At 34.7% G+C, this 26072-nt stretch overlaps 1 protein-coding gene across 2 annotated transcripts in view; it reads left to right on the forward strand.

The window, feature by feature from the left end:
- The window catches only part of LOC115971191 (mediator of RNA polymerase II transcription subunit 34), a 28941-nt gene extending 3318 nt beyond the window's left edge, over window positions 1-25623 (forward strand). Inside the window, exons 4-21 of one of the 2 annotated variants that reach the window (XM_031090940.1) lie at window positions 2289-2435; window positions 2541-2756; window positions 3538-3642; window positions 3786-3890; window positions 3983-4105; window positions 8729-8817; window positions 11490-11526; window positions 11606-11639; window positions 15577-15629; window positions 15711-15788; window positions 15873-15938; window positions 17361-17427; window positions 17530-17583; window positions 20979-21086; window positions 22091-22155; window positions 23662-23740; window positions 24397-24614; window positions 25125-25623. In XM_031090940.1, the coding sequence (XP_030946800.1) occupies window positions 2289-2435; window positions 2541-2756; window positions 3538-3642; window positions 3786-3890; window positions 3983-4105; window positions 8729-8817; window positions 11490-11526; window positions 11606-11639; window positions 15577-15629; window positions 15711-15788; window positions 15873-15938; window positions 17361-17427; window positions 17530-17583; window positions 20979-21086; window positions 22091-22155; window positions 23662-23740; window positions 24397-24614; window positions 25125-25388 (1908 nt within the window). In that variant the 3' untranslated portion in view covers window positions 25389-25623. Of the gene's footprint in view, window positions 1-2288; window positions 2436-2540; window positions 2757-3537; window positions 3643-3785; window positions 3891-3982; window positions 4106-8728; window positions 8818-11489; window positions 11527-11605; window positions 11640-15576; window positions 15630-15710; window positions 15789-15872; window positions 15939-17360; window positions 17428-17529; window positions 17584-20978; window positions 21087-22090; window positions 22156-23661; window positions 23741-24396; window positions 24615-25124 lie in introns of those variants that run through there. The other variant, XM_031090941.1, reaches the window with a different exon arrangement.
- Window positions 25624-26072: the final 449 nt, after the last annotated feature.

Genomic DNA, 26072 nt, shown 5'->3' on the forward strand with positions numbered 1-26072 from the left:
ACAAGTCGGCCTTGAGTTTTAAAGTGTTGAAGTATAAAATCATAACTAAACCTTGCACCATCCCATCAATAGGATAACACTTTTTTTCCCCTTACCTATGATTAGATTCATTTGAAATGATGAAATCAATGGTTGGAAGGTTTTCCAACCTAAAATTCTTCTTGATTTGACCTATAAAATAACATTATTATCTTCCATGGTCTTGACATTTTGTTGATCAACTTCATAATCACCTTGCTTTTCTGTGGTCTTCTTTGTCCTTGTTGTATATACTTTTGGCCATTCTTGAAATGGACTTGTGGTGAATTGTAAGGTTGAGTCTCTCGCTTTAATGTAATGCTTTGATGCATTGAACCACTACCCGATTGAGGTAGTTCTGGAAGCTAATTGTAGGGCTAAACCCATAAGATTTTGAAGGGGCAATGTGTGCAATATTTTCCAAGATGGGGATAAACTTGGGCCTAATGTAAAATATTTAATTTCTTGAGAATTAGCTGTTCTATCAAATATTTTTTCCAGAATAGAAGCTTGAACTTATCCAAATTTTCCTGTATATTCGATAATTCTTCTAATTTTGCATCCACTGAAATCACCTTCTCATTCAAATGATTTTAGTGTTTTTCTTATTCCTTCATATTCTTGAGAAAAAGGCTTAAACTGGACTTTATTTCTGAGTTAGTCACTATTATTTGAAACAATAAATTTTGTTAAGTGATTGGTGGAAGAAACAAATTGGACAATTTGTCTTATGTGTGTTTGTGGTAGGCTTAGGGTTAAGGGAATTGTGGATTTAGGGTTTAGAACCTTTAGAAAGAAGGGTTACAATTCAAGAATGACTTAGGTTTTAGTAGGGAATGGAAAGAATTGATTTAGGGCTGCAAAAGAGGTTGGAAGAAACTCAATCGAATCTATCCACAATCTATGAACAGTAGTATTTATATATATATTATTTTTATAAGTACAATCTATGAACAGTACTCATGAAAGGTAGCATTGATGCCACACAGGAAACTTAGCAAGAACAGTTTGTATTAAGATTGACGTGAATAGTGACAAAATATCAAAGAGAAAAGAAAGAGAGAAAAGAAAAGGAGAAAAAGAACAAAATAAGGCTGACATGCCTCGATACTCAAAGCACTTAATATTAAAATTCTCCCTCTTATTTGTGTACAACAACACCCTTATATAGACTCTTTCAATCTTAAGTTTTCTTTTTAATAGAATTCCTATTTTGATTAGTAAACAAAGCCCTAATAAGGTAATGAAAGGTTAGCTTGGGCTCAAAGAAATAAAACCAAGATAAACTCAATTAAATTAACAAAATACCCTTGATTTGAAGGAGTTGTTGGAATTATGGTTTGCCCATGAATACAAAGCTGACCATAAGTCGTAAAATAAACCCAAAATTTTTTAGATAGATTTAATTAATAACCTAAATCAAAAACATTTTTTAGATAGGTTAAAATAATATCCCAAATTAAAAACTGTTTAATGCCTTGTATACTTGTAACTAGACTTTTAAAACTGTATGCTTCAATTGGACTTCACACATGACAAATTAGTCTTCCATGGCAGCATCAGGTATAGAAGCTCCTGATTGCTTTCTCACATCTCCCCTCTGAAAGCTTTTTGAGTTTGAAAGGATTTGAAATTTTAGAAAGACACCCAAGTGCACAAGAACCATCTTGCCTTTAACAAAAAGTGAAAAGGAAAAACGAAACAAAGGAAGAAAAATTAAAATAAATTTCTAGAGCTGTAACATGGAAACATTGGTAGAAGTGGGAGAATGCACTGCGATGTGGTGTAGGTCTAATTCAAAGAGTAGGGACTGCCTACAATTAGTGTTGGTGAGCTTAAACCATAGATATCTCTCCCTTGTCTTAACTACAGATGAACTGAAGTGAGTCTGTGCGTAATAATAAAAAAGAAACAAATATACAAAGTGAGTCATATCTCCTTTTATTGATAGTGTCTCTAATAATGATATGATGCTATCACAATTTCTTCTTAAACTGTCACTGGTATTGCCCATACCTCTTGGCTTCTACAGTTTTTATATGCTAATTTCTTAACTCCGATAATTATTTACTTCAAAATTCCACTGATGTTTGTTTTCTTTCTTTATTTATTTCATAGCAGTAGTATGCATTCTAATGAATTTCTGAAGTAAAGAATATCAGTGCATGTTAGGATTCATAAATTTGTATTCCTGGTGTTTATAACTTTAAAATGTGCTCTCCCATCTTTATGTATTGATTTTTTATTAATTGATTGTCAATTGATACCAGATCATTAATTCAATCTTGAGTGGAAGAGATGTCCTAGTGATTATGGCTGCAGGTGGTGGCAAAAGCCTGTGTTACCAGCTTCCAGCTGTTCTTCGTGATGGAGTTGCTCTTGTTGTCAGTCCTTTGCTTTCTTTAATACAGGATCAGGTGCCTGTTAATATATATATTATTCTGCTTTCTACTGATTCTGCTACTGCTACTTGAAAAACTCCTGTACAACTATAAGAGCATCTTTTGCAACTGCTACTCCAGGTGATGGGTTTGACTGCTTTAGGCATTCCAGCACATATGTTGACGTCAACTACTAGCAAGGAAGATGAGAAGTTCATATACAGGGCGCTTGAAAAGGGTGAAGGAGATCTCAAAATATTGTATGTCACACCAGAAAAGATATCAAAGAGTAAAAGATTTATGTCAAAACTTGAGAAGTGTCATCATGCTGGCCGTCTCTCTCTAATTGCAGTTGATGTAAGTTAATGGTTTTTCAACATGATCTTCTGACTTGATTCTAGACAAGGCATATTGTTACCATCTTTTTCCTGACTGTCAAAAGTTGTTGATTTGGTGGTTTGCTACATTAGCATGTTCCTTATGGACTTGGATGACTTACACTAGAGGTAGTAGTATTTTCTAGAAAATTGATCCATCATAGGCTCGAGTATAATCTATAGAAATTTTTTTTTTTTGATGACAAGCTTCAGGGCAAGGCCACTTCGTGCACACACCCCGTTGAGTAAACCCTAGATACATGACCCTGCCCACAAGAACTGTGTTCGCTAAACCATAGACAATATAAAACATAAAAGCAAAGGTATATCCTTTTATGGCATAACAAAGCTTATAATGTGTACATGTATATGTGTTTGTGTCTTAGTATGTATGCATGTGCATATTTGGGTGAGCACTATAAGTGGAGAAGTAAAACATTGTTTATATTCCTTCACTTAATCCAAGCATGTGGAAGGCAATAGTTTGATTCAATTTTCTTTAAATTGTAAAATTAGTTGATGGTGGGTTGATTATATTAATTGTGTGTAACATATTCTACATCATATGATAGACATTGTTAGTATTCCCATTTTTAACATATTGTAATGTTTATCTTGTGATACCAATGCTTCAAAATTTGACAAAAGACTACGAGGTCATACCCTTTATCGATATGACACCTTTACCATGGTGTTTTCTAAGTCATATATATTCTAAACTGTGCAACTCTTTGTTGTGTATTATATGGTTTACTTTGCAGGAGGCACATTGTTGTAGTCAGTGGGGTCATGACTTTCGACCTGACTATAAGAATCTTGGCATCCTCAAGACTCAGTTTCCTAATGTTCCTTTGGTTGCTTTGACTGTATGTCTTCATTGTTTTTTTTTTTTTTTTTTTTTTTTTTTTTTTTTTTTCATCATTAAAGAAAAAAAATCCAAAGTTTCAATTCCTAATTTCTAATACGCCATTGTTTATGTAAGTTTATGTCTCTGTCATATGTTTTTCAGGCAACTGCAACACAGAAGGTCCAAACTGATCTGATGGATATGCTGCACATTCCAAAATGTATTAAATTTGTCAGCACAGTCAATAGGCCAAATCTCTTTTATATGGTATAGTTTTTAGTGGGTGTATTTGTTTACATATTGCCTTCAATATTTCTGAATTAATAATTTATGACATATCATATTGTCTTGAACTATAGGTGCGGCAAAAGTCATCAGTTGGTAAGGTGGTGATTGATGAAATTGCCGAATTCATCCAAGAATCGTATTCAAATAATGAGTCTGGGATAGTTTATTGCTTTTCTAGAAAGGAATGTGAACAGGTCTGTGTCTTCTACCTTTTCTTCCCTTCCAGTATTGTGTTCATTAACCGTTATAACTTGATTTGAAATTGTTTCTTACCTGTTTTATATCAGATTAAGAGGTGTTTTAGATAGCTTTTGTGCAAGTTGCTCATGTAAGATTTTTTATTGCCACAATTGTTAAAAATAATGGTAAAACAAATACAAATAATGAAATCTTGAAAGGATTGTGTTTTCAACAAAATTTAAGAATGCAAGTTCAAGGTACCCTTTTTATTTTTCCTACATGTAACTAGTACTAGCTGATGACGCGCAGTGCATTTTGAAACATTTTGCAAGAAATTATCTTATGGTGATATGGTCCATGTATATTTAGGGATTGACTTCAATTATATTACAAGTTAGAAAGAGAAAGTACATAACTTTAAAATAGTTAAAAATTTGAACCTTTTGCTTTAGTGGTTAGACAAAAAATTAATTATATTCCTCTAATTTAAGGGTAGAGCTATTTTTAATTTTTATATTCTTAATTGTGTGTTATGAATTTGCTTTTCTCCTTTTCATAAAAAAATAATAATAAATAATTGCCTTTTATCTTTTTTGAACTTTTTCAATTATTTCCATCTAAATTTGAGTTAGAATATCTTATTCCAAATAAGTTGTTTCTTATATAAATATTAGAAAAATAAAAATAGTGCCACATATTTGCCTTTTGAGGTGCATTCTCATTTGTTTTGAGGCGGTTAGGCCTGTGGAATAATTTGGAAAATCAGAAATAGTGCCAGTTGGGGAGGTACACAATATTGAGGATTTGGCAGGAATTCTTGGGTTTGGTATCTCTTCTCTCCTAACAAAATATCTAGTATTACCCCTGTGTGCTACTTTCACTTTCAAAGCAAGAGCTATTTGGAATCCATCTTAGAATGTATGCAAACGAGGTTGGTTGGGTAGAAAAGAATGCACCTGTCTAAAGGGCGTTGGCTCACTCTAATTAAGAGTATGTTATCTGGCCTTCCCACATATTTCTTACTCTTTACCCTTTTACTTGCGGGCATGGCAAATTGGATGGAAAAATTCCAAAGTGATTCCCTCTGGGGTGGGTTTGGGGGATGAATTCAAATTTCACTTGGATAATGAGAATAATTGTTCTACTCCTCTTTATCTTGGGGTTTGGGAATTAAGAAGTTAATGCTATTTAACCAAGCCTTATTGGCTAATGGTTGTGGCTATATGTGTTCGAAGATACAGTATTTTGGAGATGGGTAATAGAGATGAAGTATTGGTCCAGTAGTGAGTTATGGTGTACATGTGAGGTTAGGAGGCTATTGGTGGTGGTATTGTGGATGCATATTAGGAGTGGTTGGACTCAATTTGAACGGTTTATTAGATTTGATGCTGGAAATGGAACCCAATCTAGGTTTTGGCTTGATGTATGGCAAGGGAAGACTACCCTTAGACTACCCTTAAGTGGAGATATCCCACTTTGTTTCACATTGCAAGAGATAGAGATGTTGGAGTGGCCTATCATGTAGAAATCCGGAATGATAAGTGTTATTGGACCCCAATGTTTCTGTGTAGTACATGATTGGGAAGTGGATCTAGTGGAACAGATGCTGGAGGATCTTTACATCACAAAGGTCCAGAATGGGAACGTTGACAAGTTGGTGTGGACCCCTTCAATGAACAAAGTTTTCCAATGAAGAGTTATACTGTGTATTGAAGGGGTGACAGGAAGAGTTCCCATGGAAATGTATTTGGAAAGCCATGTTCTGTCGAGGGTTGCTTTCTTTTCTTGAGAGTCTTGACAATTTATAATTTAAGGAAGTGGGGAATTATTTTTACGGAGTGGTGCTTCATGTGTAAAAGCCATGGGAGGATGTCAGTCATTTGTTTTTACATTATGCTATAGCTTGGGAGATGTTGTCTACGATATTCAATATGTTGAGAATTTTTTCAGTTCTAGAAGAAACAATTTGGTGGTAGAGGTACTCGGGGAGGGGGGGGGGGGTTATGGTGGTTTGTCCCATTATGTCTCGTGTTGCCTTGGAGGGAGCGGAATGCAGGGTTTTTTGAGGGGCATAAATTAAGTGCATGAAGTTGAAATTATTACCAGTGTAGAATTTATTTGATTTGACTTTGCTGGCCATGGATTTTTCGATCAAGGGCTTCTTGAATTTCATAGATTCCTTGAATTTGACAAAGAGAAGTTTCAAGATAAAGGCAAAGAACATTTCCCTAAAATTTCTGTTGTAGCAACAGAAGCTACCAAACCAGCAGCTGACCAGCCTAGAGAAATTCCTCAAGTTCCAACTAAGCCATCCCAGGATAGTACTAATTTCTCTTTGAAAGATTTATTGAAGTCCTTATGTCATATGCATGAGTTCTCCATTAACTTTGTCAAATGCACAAGTTATCTTGTGAGTAATATTGGACATTTTGAGCTGAAGATGCATGTGAACAAATAGTGGGAACTTAAAGTCACAATCAAAGAAAACATGATAAAATGATCAATGTCTAAGGTGCCATGATGTAGGACAAGGGGGCATACAAAATTAGATTTAGAACACTTGGGGCAGATCTGGTAGCAATTGGGTTTTGAGGGTTTAGGGTTAGGTTTTGGTGGGGGAAAAGGCTGGAAAATAATAGGGGTTATAGGTTTTTGAAGGGCACAAGGATTAGTAGGGTTTGGCCGTTTGGGGATGAAACAAAGGAGAAAAATCAAGATTTGGGTGGCTGTGAACAGAAAAATAAAGAAAAGATAAATTCCTTGGCATCACATGAACCGTAACCGTCCGTAATTGTAGACAAAGCTTCTTAGCTCTAAAGTCTGAAAATATATTTTTCCTCCCCCAGTAGAAAGCATTACAACCCTTTAAATAGAAGTCTAATACCTTTTCCTAGTTGAAATAGGATTTCTTAAAACCCTAATAACACTTGAACTCCTTAGGCTTTTTCTACTTAGCCCAACTAAATAACTAGACTTGAATAAAACCCAAAATAAGACCTAATGGACTATTAGTACAGCCCATGTCTAGAATTTAGGAAATTACAAAATTTCCCGACACAAAATCAAATAAAATATAAAACTAAGATTGGCTTTCCTTTGCCTACATCATGCCATTTGTTCAAGGATTGGAAGTTTGGAAATTAGTCTCAATTGCCATTCTCAATATAGTCAAAGTTGCAACTAAAGAAGATCTTTTAATGAAACAAAGACTCTAAAGAGGTGGAAGCTACTAATGAAGTTGAAATTGAAGAAACAAGAGTATAAAAAACGCAAGGGAAAGGCAAAGAGTATGGAGGCCGAAGCGTCTTATTCCCAGTTCATGTTGCATATCAAAGAAAGGTTCTGTTGCCTGCACTAACTTTTTCAAGATATTGATTTTGTCATACTGAAAAGTTTAATGGTTTAAGTGGATTAGTGAGTGTATCATTATCATCATTGCTGCTTAAGATGAAGAAATAAAAGGAAATTGAAATTTGATCATTTTATTTTAAGTCAAGGATGTACTTCAAGAAACCAAGATTTCTCTTACTTCAACACTTTAAAACTCGAGGGCAAGTTTTCTCTACCGGGAGAGAATGACGCAAGTAGCAAGCTAATATCATTTTAATTTTAATTTTAGGTGTTATGACCAGTGTATAATTTTTTGGTTTTTAGAGATGGGTTGTCCTAATAGTCTTATTTTGAGTTTAGTTATTTAGTTTGGGCTTACTAGTAAAAGCCCAAGGAGTCCAATTCTCATGTCCCACTAGGAGTGGAGCAGGTATTGGTCTTCTATCATATGGATGTAATGCTTTCTATTCAGAAAGAGGATTAAGTTTCTAAATTTTAGAGGCCATGAAGCATTGTTTGATACAACCTTCTCGAAGGTGTGATGCCTAGGAAATCCTAGGCGTGATCCCTAGAAGTTTACTGTTTTTCTTTTCCTTTCTTAAATACCCAATAACTTAAAACCTTGCAAACACACATTGGTTTGTAACCTTTTAAACCCTAAAATCCAAAATTTCAAACCCTAAACCACCCATCCATCAAATATCCCCAACAATGCTTATAGAGAGCCAAAACACTTTTCATGGGTAACTGTTCACAGCCCTGGAACAACAATCTAAATCTTAGATTATCTTTTTTGTTTCATCCCTAAATCCTACTGTTGTTGAAGCTGAAATACTTATTTTTGTAGACCGTATATGAATGGACTTCGACATCTCTTACGTCTTCTATTGCAGACTTTCTTGAGTTCTTGGATTCCTTGAGCTTTCATTAATTTTTTGTTGTATGTTTTTGCTTTGCTCCTTGCATACACCCCATGTATTTGGTTAGCATCCCTTTGCTTTACTTATTTATTTATTTTAATGGATTATATATATAAAAAAGTGCCTATTTTTTTTAATGTCCTATTGTCCAAATAAACTCACAGCATCATTACATTCCAAACTGGTTGGGTTCTGATAAGTTAGTGTAAGATTTTTATTTTTTATTTTTTATAATTATTTTATTTTTATTTCAGAGAAATATGTTTACATTTTGCATTATGCATGAATATATGTCAGTCCTTATTTCATCAATATGAAACTGCAGCTTTGAGTTATTTGACTGAAAATAGATTATTTATGTCTTTCGTATGCCGTCGAGAATTGCAGATTGCAAAGGAGCTACGAGAGAGAGGAATTTCAGCTGATTATTATCATGCAGATATGGATGCAAATGCTCGTGAGAAAGTACATATGCGGTAAAGTCAATGTTTTAATATAAAATGTTGTGAATTACAATGTGTTAAGTGGTTAACGAGCTCTATCTCTAATGGCACCTCCTCCTCTTGTAAAAGTAAGGTGGAGGGTGAGGTCATGTGAATTGCAATAGTAATTAATTCTTTAATTTTTTATCATCATGGAGCACAAAATGATTAGGGTTGTACATAGATTGGGTTGGGAGGTTTTACAATCCTAAGTAAATTTTTCCTAATTTCATCAGGTCTATCAACAAAGGTTTTTGTTAAGAAAAATGCTAGGACCACCAAAAGTTACACAACTTTTACCACAACTTGTCACGTGTTATGGCAAGTTGTGAGTAGTGAAGAAAAAGTGGTGGGTCCATGCGGGTCCACCCTTCCACAACTCACAGCTTGTCATGTGACAAGTTGTGACAAAAGTATGTAATTTTGTGGTCTTAACATTGTTTTAAATTAAACACACACCACGTCACTCTCCACCAAACCAACACTTTTTTTTTTTCAATCTATTTTTCCTGTCCATGTCTTTTTTATTTGTTTATTTTTTTAAGTAATCTCCTCCAATCTTCTCCATTTTATTCTCTTCCACATGTTTTCTTCACCAATTTTCTAAAATCTTCATTTCTTTTCCTACCTTCTTCGTTCTTTCTTCTTCAATTTTTCTCTTGCCTTATTTCTTATTTCCTTTATAGATGTAATAGATCTCCATCCCTGTTTTTCTCTCTCTCTCATCGTCTTCTGTTGCCATCGTGCTCTCCCTCTTGCAGTCTGCTTCTCCCCATCACGGTACCAACTCACTCCTCTATGGTTGATCTATTGTGCTGTGCATCTATGAAGAAGAAAGGGAAACAGACTCACCAGCTACCTTGCGATTGACAAAAAAATATTTGCTTGAATGGTCACTGACAAATACAGAGGATTTGAGATTCTCTTACAAAGGCAGAAAAGGAGTTGTTTTTGCCGTTTAAATGGAGGTTAAAATTGGATTTTTGAAAAAAAAGTAAGGGCAGTTTCAGAAGAAGACAATAAATATCCAACAGTAAAGAGACTTGTTTAGCTTGCGTTTTGGTATTGTTACTCCGAGGGTCCAATGCAAAAACGCAAAAAAACACCTTTTCGGTCCCAAAACGCAGGTTGTGAAAACTATGCCAAATATTAAAAGTCACTATTTGAAAATGCCATCGTGCATTTTGGGTCCAAATAGCTGAACCAAACGGCCACTTAAGACCCATCAGGTGGGTGTGTACGTTACCAATCCAAAATTTAAAAAAAAAAATTTGCAATGTGTTAATTGAGCATTCTGCAGCTAGTTGTGGGACAGTTTCACCATTATTTTAAATTTCTTAGTTTCCCAGAAAACTCCTTATGTGGAATTGAATGTCTTTGTCTTGGCAGGATAAAACTGGGGATTGGCGTAGGGAGATGTGGGGTGGGGTTGTGAATCAATTGTGAGCTCTATCTTGTGCACCCAAGTCTTGCAGTTTAAAGCTAAACAGTTTTGAATTTTCCAGTGTAAATTGCGTCTTGTCTGCATAGTTTGTGCTATAGAAGTTTCAATGGACCTCCATTTGAAGGGAAAAATAGTATATCAAGTATCATTTTGTCTGCTGGAAAGGCTTCAGGGCAGTCCAATCTTTGGTATTTGAGGGATTAAAATCTCATGTTGACGACTAGGTATAATTTTAATTCAGAGGGCAAGCACATCAAAAGTTTGGTTGCAAGCATGTAACCATTAGCAGCTTATTTATGTGCAAGACAGTCTTGCATTTTGTTCAGACTATAATTACTCAGTATCTAGGCTGTCATTTGCATAATATTAGACAGTATAATAAGAGGACAATCGATGTAGGATCTTTAAAAATTCAGTACTAAATTAAGGTTTCTGATCAAATCTTGAAGGGTTCTTAAATAGACTTTGATATTTAATGGTGTGGGTTGGGCTAATCAATAAAAAGATTGGATCTTGAATGAGTCAGTTGTTGTTTGGTTTAAAAGAGTGAATAGAATGAGAAACAAAGAAAGATAAACCCTAAACAAACACTCTCAAAGGCAAAGCGTAAAATAAGCTGTCATAATTCTTTTAAAATTCACTCTCTCTATGAGTGTTACTGATTACAATGAAGTCTTTATAAATAACCTAAAGAGACTAGGACTTCAAATAGCAAATAAAAATACTTAAGAAGAAGTTAGAACCAAATAGAAAAAGAACTCAAAACTTAATATAAGACTCGTGCTTTGGTGAAGAAAATTTGGAAATTACCAGTTTGCCCTTATTCCGGTTGAACTTAATTAAAATTGATCCAGCTCAAATAAACAATAAAGTAAGACTCAATTCGACTTAGACTAAGCAAGGTCCCAAGAGAGATCTCCACTATCCGAAAACATCCCAAATTAATGCTTGAACCCTGGAATCAGCCTTTCCTCACCTCTTATAAATCTTCAAAGGTGGCTGCCAGTTAGGTTCCCCATCAACCATAGTTCCTTTCATGGATTGGATAATTTTGTTTTTGTGTGGGTCTCTCTTTAATAAGTATATTATTTTTTGGAAGTTTAGATAGAAATGGATTTTGTTGGCTTATTCCGAATTGGTGAACACTTTAATATTTTTGTGATGCTGCCTTTTCTTTCAAACATTGACATTCTGAGTCTTTTTAATATGTTTGATAACACAGATGGAGCAATAACAAGTTGCAAGTTATCATTGGTACAGTAAGTATGACTGCAATTCTCAGATCTTTATTTGCTTAATGTCGGTTTACCATTTTAATACCTTCACTTGCATTTCCAGGTAGCATTTGGTATGGGAATCAACAAACCAGATGGTTAGTATTTTGGAATTACCTGTTTCTCTGGGAAATCCTACTACTGATTATCTCATTGCACTACTAATGATGAGTTTAATTAGTTCATGAAACTAAAATACCACAAAAATACAACTTGAAGTTTGAGAATGATCTATAGTCCACCATTTGTTACCATGTATATCTCCAACTGCACATCCATACATTCACGCTCACACATTCACTGCGGGTACGCTAGTTGCATTGCAAAAATTAGTCAACAGAGCCGTAATTCCCATAGTATTCTTTTTCCATCTGGCTATATGTAAGGCCAATCGGGCATGGCTAGAGTTTATTCATTTGTAATCATGTTTTTATTACCATATGGAGCCACTTTGGCCTCAATATGTCCTTTTAGCACATTCAGTTTGGGTTCAGTTCCACTTACTGATGATTTATTGACTTTATGTGATCGAATACTTCCCTTCTCTTTTGATCAACTGGTCCCACAAGTTAAAACATTTTTTCCCCCTGATTTTACTCATTTAAAGCACGTCACAATGTTGGATAAGTTTGCTCAACCCTTTTGGTGTCCTCTTTATGTCTAGTAATACTGTTATGTATTGGCTTATACGAAATTGATGTAGGACTAATGCAATACATGGAAGATGTTGACCTGGCATGGTGACATGGCACTAGGGAGTGACATGGCACAAGGCTAGCAAAACCTAAGGGCTGTATTTCACATGCCCCATGTGGTTTTTGTAGCTGAATCCGCATGTGCCAAATTTATTGTAGTTTTTTTTTAAATTGGAAGGAAAATTAGTTAGAGGCACACACGCATGCTAGGTTTTAGGAAGTTGTTAGAAGTAGAAGCCATGTGCTATATTAAATATAGCATATGATTAATATGTTACAATTGTATTCTAGCATGTGATAAATGTGAGTTAGTTATAGATGATGTCATCGCCTATAATTAACCTGTAGGCTATAAATATTCATGTATAAGTATTGTAAAGAGGTCTTTTGTTGGTGAATGAAAATAAGCCTTTGAGAGCTTTTCCTTGAGAACTCAGTGTTCTTTGTAGAGGTGCCTAACTACCTATCAATTTGTTCTAAGCAACTCTCATTCTCAAATTCAATCTAGCCTAAACAACAACCCATCACATTCCTGCATCAGTTTTAACCACATGGAACATGTAAAATATATCCCCTAGGCTTTGCTGGCCTTGTGCCATGTCACTCCGTTGTGCCACATCACCATGCCATGTCAACATCTTCCATGTATTGCATTAGAGTCCTACATCAGAAATCCACTGCATAGTACATCATGACAACTTGTATTAGTAATATCTTGGCTTTTCCTCAATCTAAAACCATAATTCCAAATGAAAAAGTTCAAGAATAAGTGTCTATGGTATTTAGTTTATATTTAGTTTGATTTTTCTAGAGTAGGGAAATTTTTGGGTATGTGCCATATTTGTAGGCCTTGGGTTTTATTTTTACAAATAAATAAGTCTTATTGAGTTTTTATGTGTGGAATTTGGTTCAATTCAACTATGGCTTGAATTAGGAAAAGTTAGGATATAGGATTTATATAAGTATATAATACTCAAACAAAGATGGAGTGATTAATAAAACATTATTTTTATTAGTAAAATTATACCTTATCTATTAACAAAAGAAGAAGAAGCTATATTTAGTTGGCTTGATTTGTTGGGTTTGGCAGGCAGACAGACACAGATGGTGTTGTTTCTGTGTTTATATCTTGAATGTGATTGGTATCTTGATACGGTTTGGGAACTTTCTCTTCCACCTTGAATTTGCTCAAATTCTTCATTGATGGCTGAGGTTTAATGCATGAGGTTGTGGAGTTTGCAGACCAAATAACTCAAGAACTAAGCACCAAATTTGATAATGCTTGAGGTTTAATGCCTCATTTAGTGTTTTGTCTTGTTGATTTATCTTTCTGTTGTTATGTGTTTCTCATTTTGCTTTTTAAGTCTTATTTCTGGGTTTAAATTTCAGTAGATAAGAATAGATTTGTATATTCAGGAGATAAGAGGTTGGTCCTTGGTGTGATGTGATGGCAAGTGCCTTCTACATAAAGTGACCAATTGTGGGTTCGGGTAAGAATCAGCCTCTTCAAAAAACATTGGAAGTAAGGCTGCCCATCAATCACCTCTCTCAGTCCTCACAAAAGTGGGATTTTTTTGCATTGGGGACAATCTTTTAAGAGTAGATTGGTATATTCAGGATTTGCTGGACATTATCTGTATCAGTTTTCCAAGGATCTTATTCCTTTAATGTATTTTAGTCTAGTAATATGCCTTTATGTGGGTGTCTATTGGTTATACAGAAAGTTTATGTTTTCATGTTTGTATTGCTAACAATGAGTTGTGTAATTTCGGTGCAACTCTTTCACTCATAGGAGATTAGTTTAATAATAATTCAGAAGCTTTTAAGCTGTTGACAGATTGTATGATGTAGCCATGATCCTTCAATGATGCTGAAGGGTTTGTAGGTTGTGAGGTCTAGAAAATTAATATCTTTCTCATCTTCTTACAAGTTTTAATTTTCTGCAGTGCTGAATTTATTTCAAGTCACTGTCAGTCCTTGCTTCTCTACTAGATAATCCCTGCTACAACTGTAATCATTTCTAACCTTAAAAAACTAACAACCTTAATCCTGAAAAATAGCTGCTATCCTTAATTTTCTGCAACATGGTTCTGACTTCTCATCAACCTTTTGCCTACCAAAGTTGACTTAATAAAAAACCATAACTCCCCAAGAAAGCCTTATGGACCTCGCTCACCTCATAGAGGTAAACAGCGTACAATGACTCAGTTTTCTTTCCTTCATCACCATGCCCAGATATCAGCTGCTTCAATCGCATTCCAGAAGGACTTCCATTTGTTTAAAAGAGAGAGTGGGTGCATTACTGAGGCAGTTTCATGCATGCATCTTGCAGAGGCAAGAGAGTATACTTATCAAAAAATTTCAGTTGCATACTTGAAGGAGTATATAGGGCTTTGGTGATATAAGAGATGCAGGGAGACTTTTTTTATCTTTAAAGAAATTATGACATAAAATAAGAAGAAAATGGAGTTAGGGTTGGCGGGTGTATAGCCCATATGTCAATTCATTATCAACTTTTTCCATCTGCGACCAGGGTTGTAAATTTTATCTTGCATGTCACTTCTGAGGAGAAAAAGGAAAAGAATGACGCTTATTTATCAGGAAGCCTATATACGTTGAACTGGATTTTTCATAAGAGATGCAGTCTCAGGTTACTTTAACCTCTGATGTTGTCTCTTTTTTAAGATCTTACTTGTATGTATTAAAAAATTTGGGACTAAGACTTTGCTGCTGTTGTTGTTGTGCTTGTATATATATGGAAAACTTACATTCTAATCAGTCACTCCCCCTCTCTCCCTCCCTTTCCAACACAAGAAAAAGAAGACATGCTGGTAATAATGTATGATACTATGATTAAAAAATTTAATCATGTATGATACTGATCCTATTGATGGACCAGGGCCTTCCTTTTGTTGGAGACAAAACTCAGACCAACTATCAGTTCCCAAAATCTTGTAATAGATGGGATGTACCTATAACTATCAATCATAAGTTTATGGTAGGATCATTTGGAGAGTGAGCCCTTTCTTTACACTAGGTCTTGTGTTATGAAATTAGTAGCTCTTTCCATTTGTTGAGAACCAACCTGCTAATTAGGCCTTGAGCGAATTGATGAGCCCTTGGACAAGGTGCCACTTATGAAGGGCTTAGGCATTTTGCTCAACTTGTTTCATGAAAAAAAGGGGAGTGCCATTGCGAGTTATGTTTTACTTCCTTTTCTTTATATTTTACCTACAGTTCATATTTATATTTCAATAATCCCCTACGATTCACATATAAATTTTGCATTAGTGTACATGTAATGTAGTTGTGGTATTTAATTCGCCATTGCTGCTTGCAGTGAGGTTTGTCATCCATCACAGCCTGAGTAAATCAATGGAGACATACTATCAGGTTTTTTGTTTTGTTCTTTATCCAACTATGTTCACCTTGTTCCGAAATGCTCTATTCTCTCTGTAACCTCTCTTACTGCAGGAAAGTGGCCGAGCTGGACGAGATGGACTCCCTTCTGAATGCTTACTCTACTTCAGGCCTGGTGATGTTCCTAGGCAGGTAGATTTCCTTTGACATTCTGTGTTTTTTTTTATACTTTGGTCAACTAATCTGTAATCTATGAATTTGAAATTCTCTTAACAGAGTTGTATGGTGTTCTATGAGAATTCTGGATTGCAGAATCTCTATGACATTGCACGATATTGTCAGGTACTGTTCTCTTATTGTCATAAAGATTTTGCTTGTTTTTAGTTTCTGAACAGCACTAAATTAACCTTTATTTTGTTAACTTTGTTCAATTGAATGCATGCTTTATTTTGAAAAGGGCTTGTACACATATACTTACACGTCTTTATTTTATCCTTTTCTAATAAATCTTTTACTTATATAAATAAATAAATAAAACCACATCTTGCTTTTTTTAATCCACAGCCAAATGATTCAAAATTTGCTTAAGTTTTACTGTTTATTTAAAGATCAATCTGACTAAAAAGCTATAACCAGTTATTGGTTGGAACGTTTTTATGATTTCTGCTTCTAATGATACTATTTTCTTTTACCGGTAGGGTAGATGTGCACCCAAAACTTTACCCTCCATCTCATTTTTGTGGGAAGTGTCATTTGAGTTAGGTTAAAATATGATTTAGTCCTTGAATTTCATGTTTGGTTTCATTTTCATCGCTGAACTATTTACTGTGTCAATTTGTTTGTGATGTTTTGAAATCATTTCATTGTTGTCCTTGTCGTGTCTTGCTGTGACTGTGAAGGAGAATTGTTGATGAGGTAGTTATTTTTTTCCCACCTGTGATTTTATTATTGACGTGGCATGCTAAGCCTTAACATGGTTCATTTATTCAGTAAAGATGGCACCATGTGACATACATGTGATTCCACATTAGTTAGCAGTCCTAAGTAAGCCAAGTGCATGTGGCACAGCTCTTGTCTGATTTTTTTTTGAGCCTTACAGTGGCCTAACGTATCATATTAGCTGTTAGCAACACAAGGAAAGATGGGAAAAAGTTATGCAGTGTTGACAACTACTGTTCACATAATGATGGCAAGACAAAACAAGGGTTCTCAATGCATTAAGGACTGAATTGACACAATCAATGATTGAGGAACAGAAATGGAATCTAGTACATTGTTCAAAGACCAAAATTGTATTGTGAACAATAATTTACTTTGTTAATGATTAATTTAGCTTAAGATTTGCTTCTAGTTCATTGTTGATTCTATGTTTAGTAACGTTTTGAAGCTGGATGAAGTTTAAATGCTTATGATCAAGCGTATTTGTTATTCTTGCAATTGAACTGGATTGACACTTTTTAGCAAAATTAGATCTTTTTCAAAATTTTATTTTTTTCTATATTACTTTTATAGAAAAGTATATGGCCAAGTCTACCTACAAAGAGCAAGCCGTTATCATCCATATGTGATAGGCAAACCAGAACCTTGAGCCTTTTCTTGTCTTTGCTGTCCTACTAACTGTTTTAAAGTTTATTAATATTCCTAGCCTTACAATTATTAAAAAGGAATCCCTAGCCTTGCACCCTCAATGCATCTGAATTTATACCAGATACATGGTTAACTACATCTGAAATATATTTTAAGTAGCTTTCATTTTTGTTGCAGTCTAAAAGACAGTGCCGTCGGGGTGCCTTTTTCCGGCATTTTGCTGAGCCATTACAGGATTGCAATGGTATTGTTTGGAGTTAGTTTTTTCTACCATAATTGCTTTTCTTCTGTCATCTGGGTTTTTCAGATTCTTAAATAATGTAAAACTTAATTAAAATTGTCTCAGGGATGTGTGACAATTGTGCATTCTCAAGTGACGTGAAGGAAGTGGATGTCACTCGTATGTTTCATAAACCTTTGTTTAAAATAACATCTAACTATTCTTTTATGGCTCAAGATATTCCTGTATTGTTTCTTTGTTGGGTTTCTTTATCTTGAGCATCTAACTAGTCTTTTTTGCACTGCTTTGGTAGATGGCTCTGCCACTAATGTTTCTGGTTTGGACACTATTAATTTTACTTCCACTTTTTCATGATCTCCAGTCCTATATTTTCCTTAATTTCCATTTAGTCTCATTTTTGTAAGTAAGCTTGTGTTGCAATATTCTTACCTTCATATTGCATCTTTTATGATCTCTCACGGTTAGATGATGGTTAGATTGGTGGCAGACTTTATTATCTTGATTAATGCAACTCTTCCTGTTCAAGTACCCTTTCTTCATCCATTTCTTCTCTTTAGCATCATTGTCTTCTCAGTCATCCTTCTCTTTAGATCCTGAAGCTGTTAGTTCCTTCATGTCATCAAGTTGCGTCCATGCTATGTGAAGTGTTTTAATTGAGGAAGCATCATAGGTTGTCCTTTGTGCCTAAGAGTGAGTTGTGTCAATAATTTTTTTCACTTAGTACATCAGATATTTGGGTTCCAAAAAGGCAATAAAAGTCCATCATATTCTCTTTGTATACGTCTTGGGCACTTGGGCTGTGCCTGTTTTTCTTTAATGAAATTTAGTTTTACTTATAAGAGATGTTGGCTGCCTTGTAAGAGTAAGGGGTTCACGGTCAGTGCTTATTATCATCTTCTAGTTGGCCATAGTGAGCAGTTTTTCCCTTGGAAAAGCATTTGGAAGCAAAAGATTCCCTCTAGAGTGGCTTTCTTTGTATGGACCGCAGCTTTGGGGAAATGCCTGACAATTGATAACTTAAGGAAAAGAAAGGTTTGCATTGTGGATTGGTGTTATATGTGCAAGTGTAATAGTGAAACTATTGACCATCTTTTCCTTTATTGCCCGGTTGCTTCGGAGTTGTGGGATATGGTTTTTGGGTTATTTGGAGTTTGCTGGGTTATGCCATTTTCTGTTGTTGGGCTTTTGGCTTGCTGGCAAGGTCGTTTTGGCCGCCATCGTAATGGAGATATTTGGATGGTTGTTCCTCACTGTTTGATATGGTGTATTTGGAAGGAGAGAAATAGTAGGTGTTTTGAAGACAAGGAGCGTTCCATGCCTGATCTCAAGCTTCTTTTCTTTAGAACCTTACTTGATTGGTTCTCTGTGTGGAGAAACCATCATTTTTCTTCTTTTTTGGATTTTCTTGATTTTTGTAATGTTCGTTTTTGATTTGTTCTCCCTTGTATACCCCCGTGTACTTGGGTGTCTTTCTCTTTTTGATATCAATGAATTTTTATTACTTATCAAAAAAAAAGTGTCCCATCATATTTGGGCTTTAGGTATTTTGGAATTTTTGTTTGATACTTCAATTCGTATCTTTATATTTGATACAATTTTTTTCTCAATTTCTTGATGGTCAGCATTTAAATGTATAATTCATTTTTTTTTTTTTACATACAATAAGATGGTGTGCAAAAGTGTAAGTTGAGACATTTTTTGGAGAATACTTGATGTAGGACAACCTAGGCTTCCCACCTAGATTAGTCCTACCGAACCAATGGCTTCACACCTAAGGTGTTTGGAATCACCACCAAACAAATACTATGCAATCTCTGCTATAATATCAATAATAATAATAATAATAATAATAGTCTGTGTATACAAAAGAAATCATCCAGATCTTTATATGCAGCTTCCAGGAATCACAATGATAAGGATAAATTCTCCTAAACAATTTCAAATACTAATCCGATAATCCTAAATAAAGGATAATGATGAACAACTAATCCTAACTAACTCAAATACCAATCCAAACTAAACAAATAACTACGTTACAATTTGAAAATATCCATTGAAAATCTAAAATGAAATATTGAAATAACTTTTGATTATGCTCCTGCATTAATACCTGTGCACTTTTATTCCATGCTAGTGTTCCAAAACCATATTGGAGTGATGCAGTGCCAACAGCCTATTATCTTATCAATTGCATGCCTTCTGTTGGCTTTGGTGCTTATATCCCTCATGTTATCTTGTCTCCTGGTAAAGTCTTGTTCCATTTATCTCCTAAGCTTTTTGGGTGTATTTTCTATTTTCACATCTTAGGTCCAGGAGGTGATAAACTTGATCCTAGATCTCTTAATGTATTTTTCCTAGGTATTCTTGTACTTAGAAGGGATACAAGTGTTATTCCCTTAAACTTTGCCATCATTTTTTAGCGTTGATGACACTTTTCGTGAGTTGACCTTATATTATTCTTTTGATAATTCTCCTCCACACGTACCTTGCCTCCATTCTCTCCTCCTACCACTATTCCCAAAAAACTATTTCTAGTGTATAGTCCTTAGCAACCAAGTCCCATTGAGAATTTTCCCTAGTTTGGAATCCACTTTTTGATTGTGATGCTCTTCCTACTATGCTGCATAAAGATAAGTTTACTTGTACTTGTCATCCCATTTCCCGGTTTGTAACATGTCTCCAACTTTTTGTGCTTTTATTTCTTGTGTAAATTATAGGGTCGATTTTGGTCTCAAATTTAATAAATTTTGATTTGGTCTTCAAAAATTTTAAAAATGGTACAATATCAAAAAAAATTTAATATAATAATATCTTATAAAAATCAACACATCATTCATATTATATTATATTTCTTTATTATTTGGTTAAAAAAAAAAAACCCAGCGTTGATTAAAAAAGAAAAAAAAGACACTATTTGATTAAAAGGAAAAAAAAAACACATTGAAAGACATTGAAACAATAGCTTCCTTGGATATAGGAGGAAAAAAGAAGAAGGAACAACGTTAAGCACACAGACACAGTGGAGAGGGAGGGGCAGATTTGGTGTTTTCCCTCTTACCCTACTCCTTGGTTTCTCTCCTAAAATCACCCCAAATTGGGGAGATAAGATTTTGGTGGGCCCAGAGAGAAAATACCTAGGCCCCACCAAGATCTCTCCAATTTTCCACCCCAACCAAACAACCCAAAAAACCCTTTTCTCTCCCCTATTTTCTATCCTCCCTGTTTTCACCCCAACCAAATGGAGCCTAAGTCTATCCAGGAGTCTTTATCATCTGTTCCAGGCTGGAGAAAAACATTCCATCAGAATGATACTTGGGACATTGTTTCTCTTCCATCCAGAAAAAAAAAAAAACTATTGTTGGTTACCACTGGATGTATACTGTGAAGAACTTGCTGGACAGTTCTATTGAGCATTTGAAGGCTCAACTTGTTCCTCCCATTCTTGAGTTTTTTAAATTTTAATTTTATCGCTTCCCTTTCTATGTTATTAAATATATGCATGTCTCACAATTGATGATTATAGGTTTCTATATTAATATGAGAATTGTTTGCAGGTCTTGCACAACTTATGGTTTCTTTGCTGCAAGATGTGCAAGAGAATGATCAGAGAATGACGATGCTACAATTGATAGACAAAATGAAAGTAAAGCACAAGGAACTAGGTTGGTTTTATGCCTTTAATTCATTGTCCACTCTGTTGAATATGAATAAGCTGGATATCATGTATAAGCAGAGCAAGGCAACCATAGATATTATGTATATGTTAGTATTACCAGTATACGATACTGCTGCTATTTGCTCGTGGCTGATTTTTTAACGATACTGCTGCTATTTGCTCATGGCTAATTTTTTATTCGAAGACTTTGCCCATAACATACTTATTGATTACTTAGTGAAGTGGAAAAAAAAAGGATCAAATACTTATTGGTTGCATCTTTTGAAGATGGGACTGTGCAAGAGTCAGATTTCCAGCTGGGATGAAGTGTGGTTTGAATTATCTAAAAGGCAAAGGATTAAAGACCATCAGTAAGGTGGTTTTTGCTACTACCATCTATCAGATTTGGCTCCAAAGAAATAATAGTATGATTCTCTTAGAGAGGACTGTATTGTCAAGAATATTAGGGATGTTGTAAGGTTTAGAATTAGTGGTAGTGGGAACTGGTAAATTCAAAAACTCCCTGCAGAACAGGGCATTATGTGCTGTGTTGACTGTGGAGGATTCCTAGATCTATTCTTTATAAGGCACTTAGGAATGAGGATGGCTCCTCTTGCACTATACCTATAAAAATATGCGGTAGCAGGCAGGTATGGGCACAGCAACTAGATGGGCTTCTCGAAAAAGATTCTCTGTAATCTCCATCATGGACTGGTTTTATTGCTAATGCCTAACACTATGTTCCTTCTATAGTTTTAGGTATTAGTAACAACATTTTGAAAGATGTCCTATAAAGCAATGGTCAATGCTCCTAATATTTCTTTTAGGATTGTTTTGACTAATCATAACCGATACATGAAGCTCTCCTCCTTTTGTTCTTCGAAATTCATGTCATTTTTATTAATCCTTACATTGTATCTTTTTTCTTTCTTTCTTAATTTTAATGCACTGCTGGAAGCCAATACCTTTCTGTCTATCATATGGTAATTTATCGTATTACAAATTCCCTAGGTTCTGAACTGAAGAGAGAGGAAACAGAACAACTTGTGATAAAGCTTATATTAGATCGTATATTGGTAAGAATCTCCTCTCTTGACCTTATATATTTTTTTAAAATCTTGATAACTTTTCTTGGTGAACTGCTAAAAGCCGTGCAAAAAGTTGCTTAAATTTTATTTGTTAATTACATTCAATGTGCTACAAAATGTGCAAAATTACCATGTTCTGAAAGAGGAGAAAAAAAAACGGTTTGAACAAAATAGACCTACTAGTTGATTATGGCATTATATGCTACAGTCCTTTCTGCACACATTGTGCACAACTGATAGGATTTCCAATACATGAATCGAATTTCACGTTTTTCTAATGAAAATAATTTTACATTAGAATTTGAAGCGGTAGTGACTAACCATTTGCAATATGGGTGTCAGTAGAGAATGTTTTTCATCTGTCTGACACAATCATTAGGTTTTTTTTTTTTTTTTTAAGGTAAAAAAAGGGAGATAACTGGTGAGTTCATTGCCCCAGGCCCACTTGAACCCTACTCATGAATGGCATGGGACCATCCGCACAATTAATGGGGAGTGCCAATGCTTGAACTCTCAACCTCTAACTCACAAGTTGATGAGTTGGAGGGCTTCCTACCACTAAAGCATCTCTGCGGGTGGTGTATAGCAAATTCACTAGTTTGCCCAATGTGGCAAAAGAAATTAATAAAATTAATTTCCATCATGCTAGATGTCAAAGTCTATAAATGTCACCCTAATAGCTTTGCATGTTTTAATTATTGAGCATAAAATATCAGGAATTTTAATGTTCATTTCATACTTCTAAATTTGTTCTATAAACAGAAAGCTAGCCATGTCATGAAAAAATAAAAATAAAAAAATCATTTACGGACATATGGACCCGCAGCGGAGAGTGTAACACACAAAAGACCCTGCTTACTTTCTTAAGACACAGATGCATGTGAGCACAAATACACAGACATGCAAAAATAAATGTGTTAGAATGATATCTGGGTTTGTGAGCTTTTGAATTGAACCTTGGTTAGGTTGGGCTACTTCTATAATAAACAAGTCTAGCCAAGCCTTAAGCCAAGTGTTTGTGACAAGCTTGTGAGCGCTTTGCATTTTTAACCAGATTCTTCCTACCTTGGTCTTTTAAAAATCAAAGGGGTGTGCCAGTGTGGAATGCTAACTTGTAACTGGGCTATTTTTGGTAATGCTGTCTAATTGGATATCCATTGTAGAAAGCCATTCTATTTTTTCAATCTATGGTTTAATGGATTTTTGTAACTTTTGTACTTGATTGTTATGATCCCCAGCTGTATACGTCGTGTATACTTGGGTGATTCTTTTTTATGATTTGAATAAAATTTACATCGCTTATTAAAAAAAAAAGGGCTATTTGCAGTCTATAATACAGAATTGTTGTCCAATTATCTGTATCTAAAAGATCTGTAATATGATAAAATCTGCCTTTAAAACTCTGTTCTTTCAGTTTACCAATTGAAAATTTGCTCTTTTTTCAACTCTGCATTTATCAGTATTTTATATGGAACCAATGTATTCTTGATGTAGAAAGAAGAATTTCAGCATACAGCTTATGCCACAAATGCTTACGTAACATTAGGGCCATTTGCCAAGCAAGTCTTACATGGTAAGGGTTCTTCATTTTGAAAGAAAATGCTTGCTCATAAGTAGTTAAATTTCTGGAATTAATAGTCTATGAATTCTGTTACTTCAAACCCTTTCATGATATTTACAACAGTTATTTGCAAAAGGTAGCCATAAGTTCAACCGGGGTATTCTTGTTATGAACCTCACCTGTTAGTATCTTTTTAATTGTGTACTCCATGTGGTACTTCCACTCTCTCTTGATGTTTTTAAGTCAGCAGGACTTACCTGAACTAATAGGATATTCCATGGCAGTAGGTGCCTTTCTAATGGTTCAAATCATAAATCTTCAGATTGAGTTGCTATATTTACCGTTCTTGGATTGATTCTTCAATGTGTGAGAAACATACAGCAAGGTAGACTCTTGAAAATATAATAATTAGATCGGATTGCTCCCTGCCTCAGCTGTTTATGGACGTATTCCCTTAAAATGATACATCTTGAACATATATATATATATATTGCTGTTTCTCCTTACATTCCTGAATGAGCTCAATTGGATTACTGCTGTCGTTTATTTTTAACTTATTTCCTCTTTCAGTCCACCATTATCTACTTGTCCCAGTAATATTTTTCAAAAAAGAAAATTTTTTATAATAGGCCTAAGTGCACTGCTTACTTTTTGTTAAATGCATGTAGGAAAGAAAAATGTGAAACTTGAAATTTCTAGCGGAGAGAAGAATACAGCTAGTCGGAAATCAGCCAAACGCAGTCTTTCATCCTCTGTTTTGGAGTTCAAGCTTGATGAGCTTCGGAAAGAAGTGTCTTCGATCCATGGGAAAATATTCCCTCATTCTGTCCTGTCTTCTCAACAAATCAGCATGATAAGTGCGCAGAAGCCAAATTCATTGGAACAGGCAAGTTCACTTGTCCAATTGGTTTTGAGTACTAATCCTTCAATGAGTTTGTTTCAATAATGTCTTGGTTTGTTGATCTTGTGGCTTGTGCATCTAATATGGTTATGAAAGCCACAATAACATATTCATTTGAACTCAGGAAAAGGGGGGCGGGGGTTCAAACGCATTGTGGGAAATGTAAATATGTAGTATCAGAAATATCATGTAAATGCAATTTTCACAATATTTTTGTTCAGAGATCTTTCAAAATTTGATCATCACCCTTGATTTTGAAAATTTATTACAAATGTGATGACTGTGATGTGATACAAATATGAAAATTAAGGTCTGGGGAAAATATTTGTGAATCTAAAGTTTTTGGATGAATGTGAATCTAAACTTTTAAAAAAATAATTATGTGTATTAATAGGAACCTGTTGCAATTTTGAATTCTCAAGCTTCGGAACTGAATTGTTCATTTCTTTTCTTCTACTGAAACCAGAGTCATAACATATCAAATTTTTCTTACAGTTGGAGAAAATCATTGGAAAATTGAAGACAGAGAAGTATGGAAGTAGAATTCTTGAACAAATTGAGAAGTACCGCGATTATGTTCAGACTGATGAGTTAAATGAAGGGCAAGGAAGTCAAAATAGAGGCACCAAACTGCGGAAAACCAAAAAGGATCAGACTGATGAGTTAAATGGAGGGCAAGGAAGTCAAAATAGAGGCACCAAACGGAGGAAAACCAAAAAGGATCTCGTTGTCATTGAAAGCAGTGATGACGAAGCATGATAGGATCAGTAATTTATAAATTGAAACTTGAAAGAGGATCAGTAATTCAGAAGTAATTTAGAAATTGAAGAGGCGACTTTGTCATTGCCTCATTCCTTCACCACCCCTTTTGGAGAGGTAGGACTATGTACACTCTCATGTATATTTATAACTTGAATATTTATTTGAGACAGTGAGGTGATCTTGATTGTTGTTAAAGTTGAGTTCCTTGGTGGAAATTTAATGTAATTTTTAACTTTGAATTTAGAAAGGGAGGAGATGGGTGTGTGGTGTCGGGTTTGACAAAATATATGAAGAAATTGAAACAAAAGAAGAAAAAAAAACTTTTGTTCATTTTCAAATGAAAAAAAGAAAAGAAAAGCTTTTATATACTTTTCAGTTTTTAAAATAGATTTTCTAGAGCCATTGGAAGTTTTTGACTTTTTCTTTTTTGATTGTTTTCAACCAATTGTGTGACAGGTTGAATGGTCTAGAATATGGAGAAATAGCTTTATTCTATTTTATTATTTTACAATTACGGAAAAATCATGACTTATAAGCTCTAAGTTACTATGGGTCTAAGGAATTTGAACTTTGAATGTCTCCAATGAACACTTCTAGGGGTGTTAATTAATCTACAAGGCTTTTGGTAACTCAAAGTAGTTGCTTGAGCAAATATGTGAGAATAATTGAAATTCTTTAAAT

Source organism: Quercus lobata, chromosome 12, assembly GCF_001633185.2.
Source record: "Quercus lobata isolate SW786 chromosome 12, ValleyOak3.0 Primary Assembly, whole genome shotgun sequence".
Classification (NCBI taxonomy): Eukaryota; Viridiplantae; Streptophyta; class Magnoliopsida; order Fagales; family Fagaceae; genus Quercus; species Quercus lobata.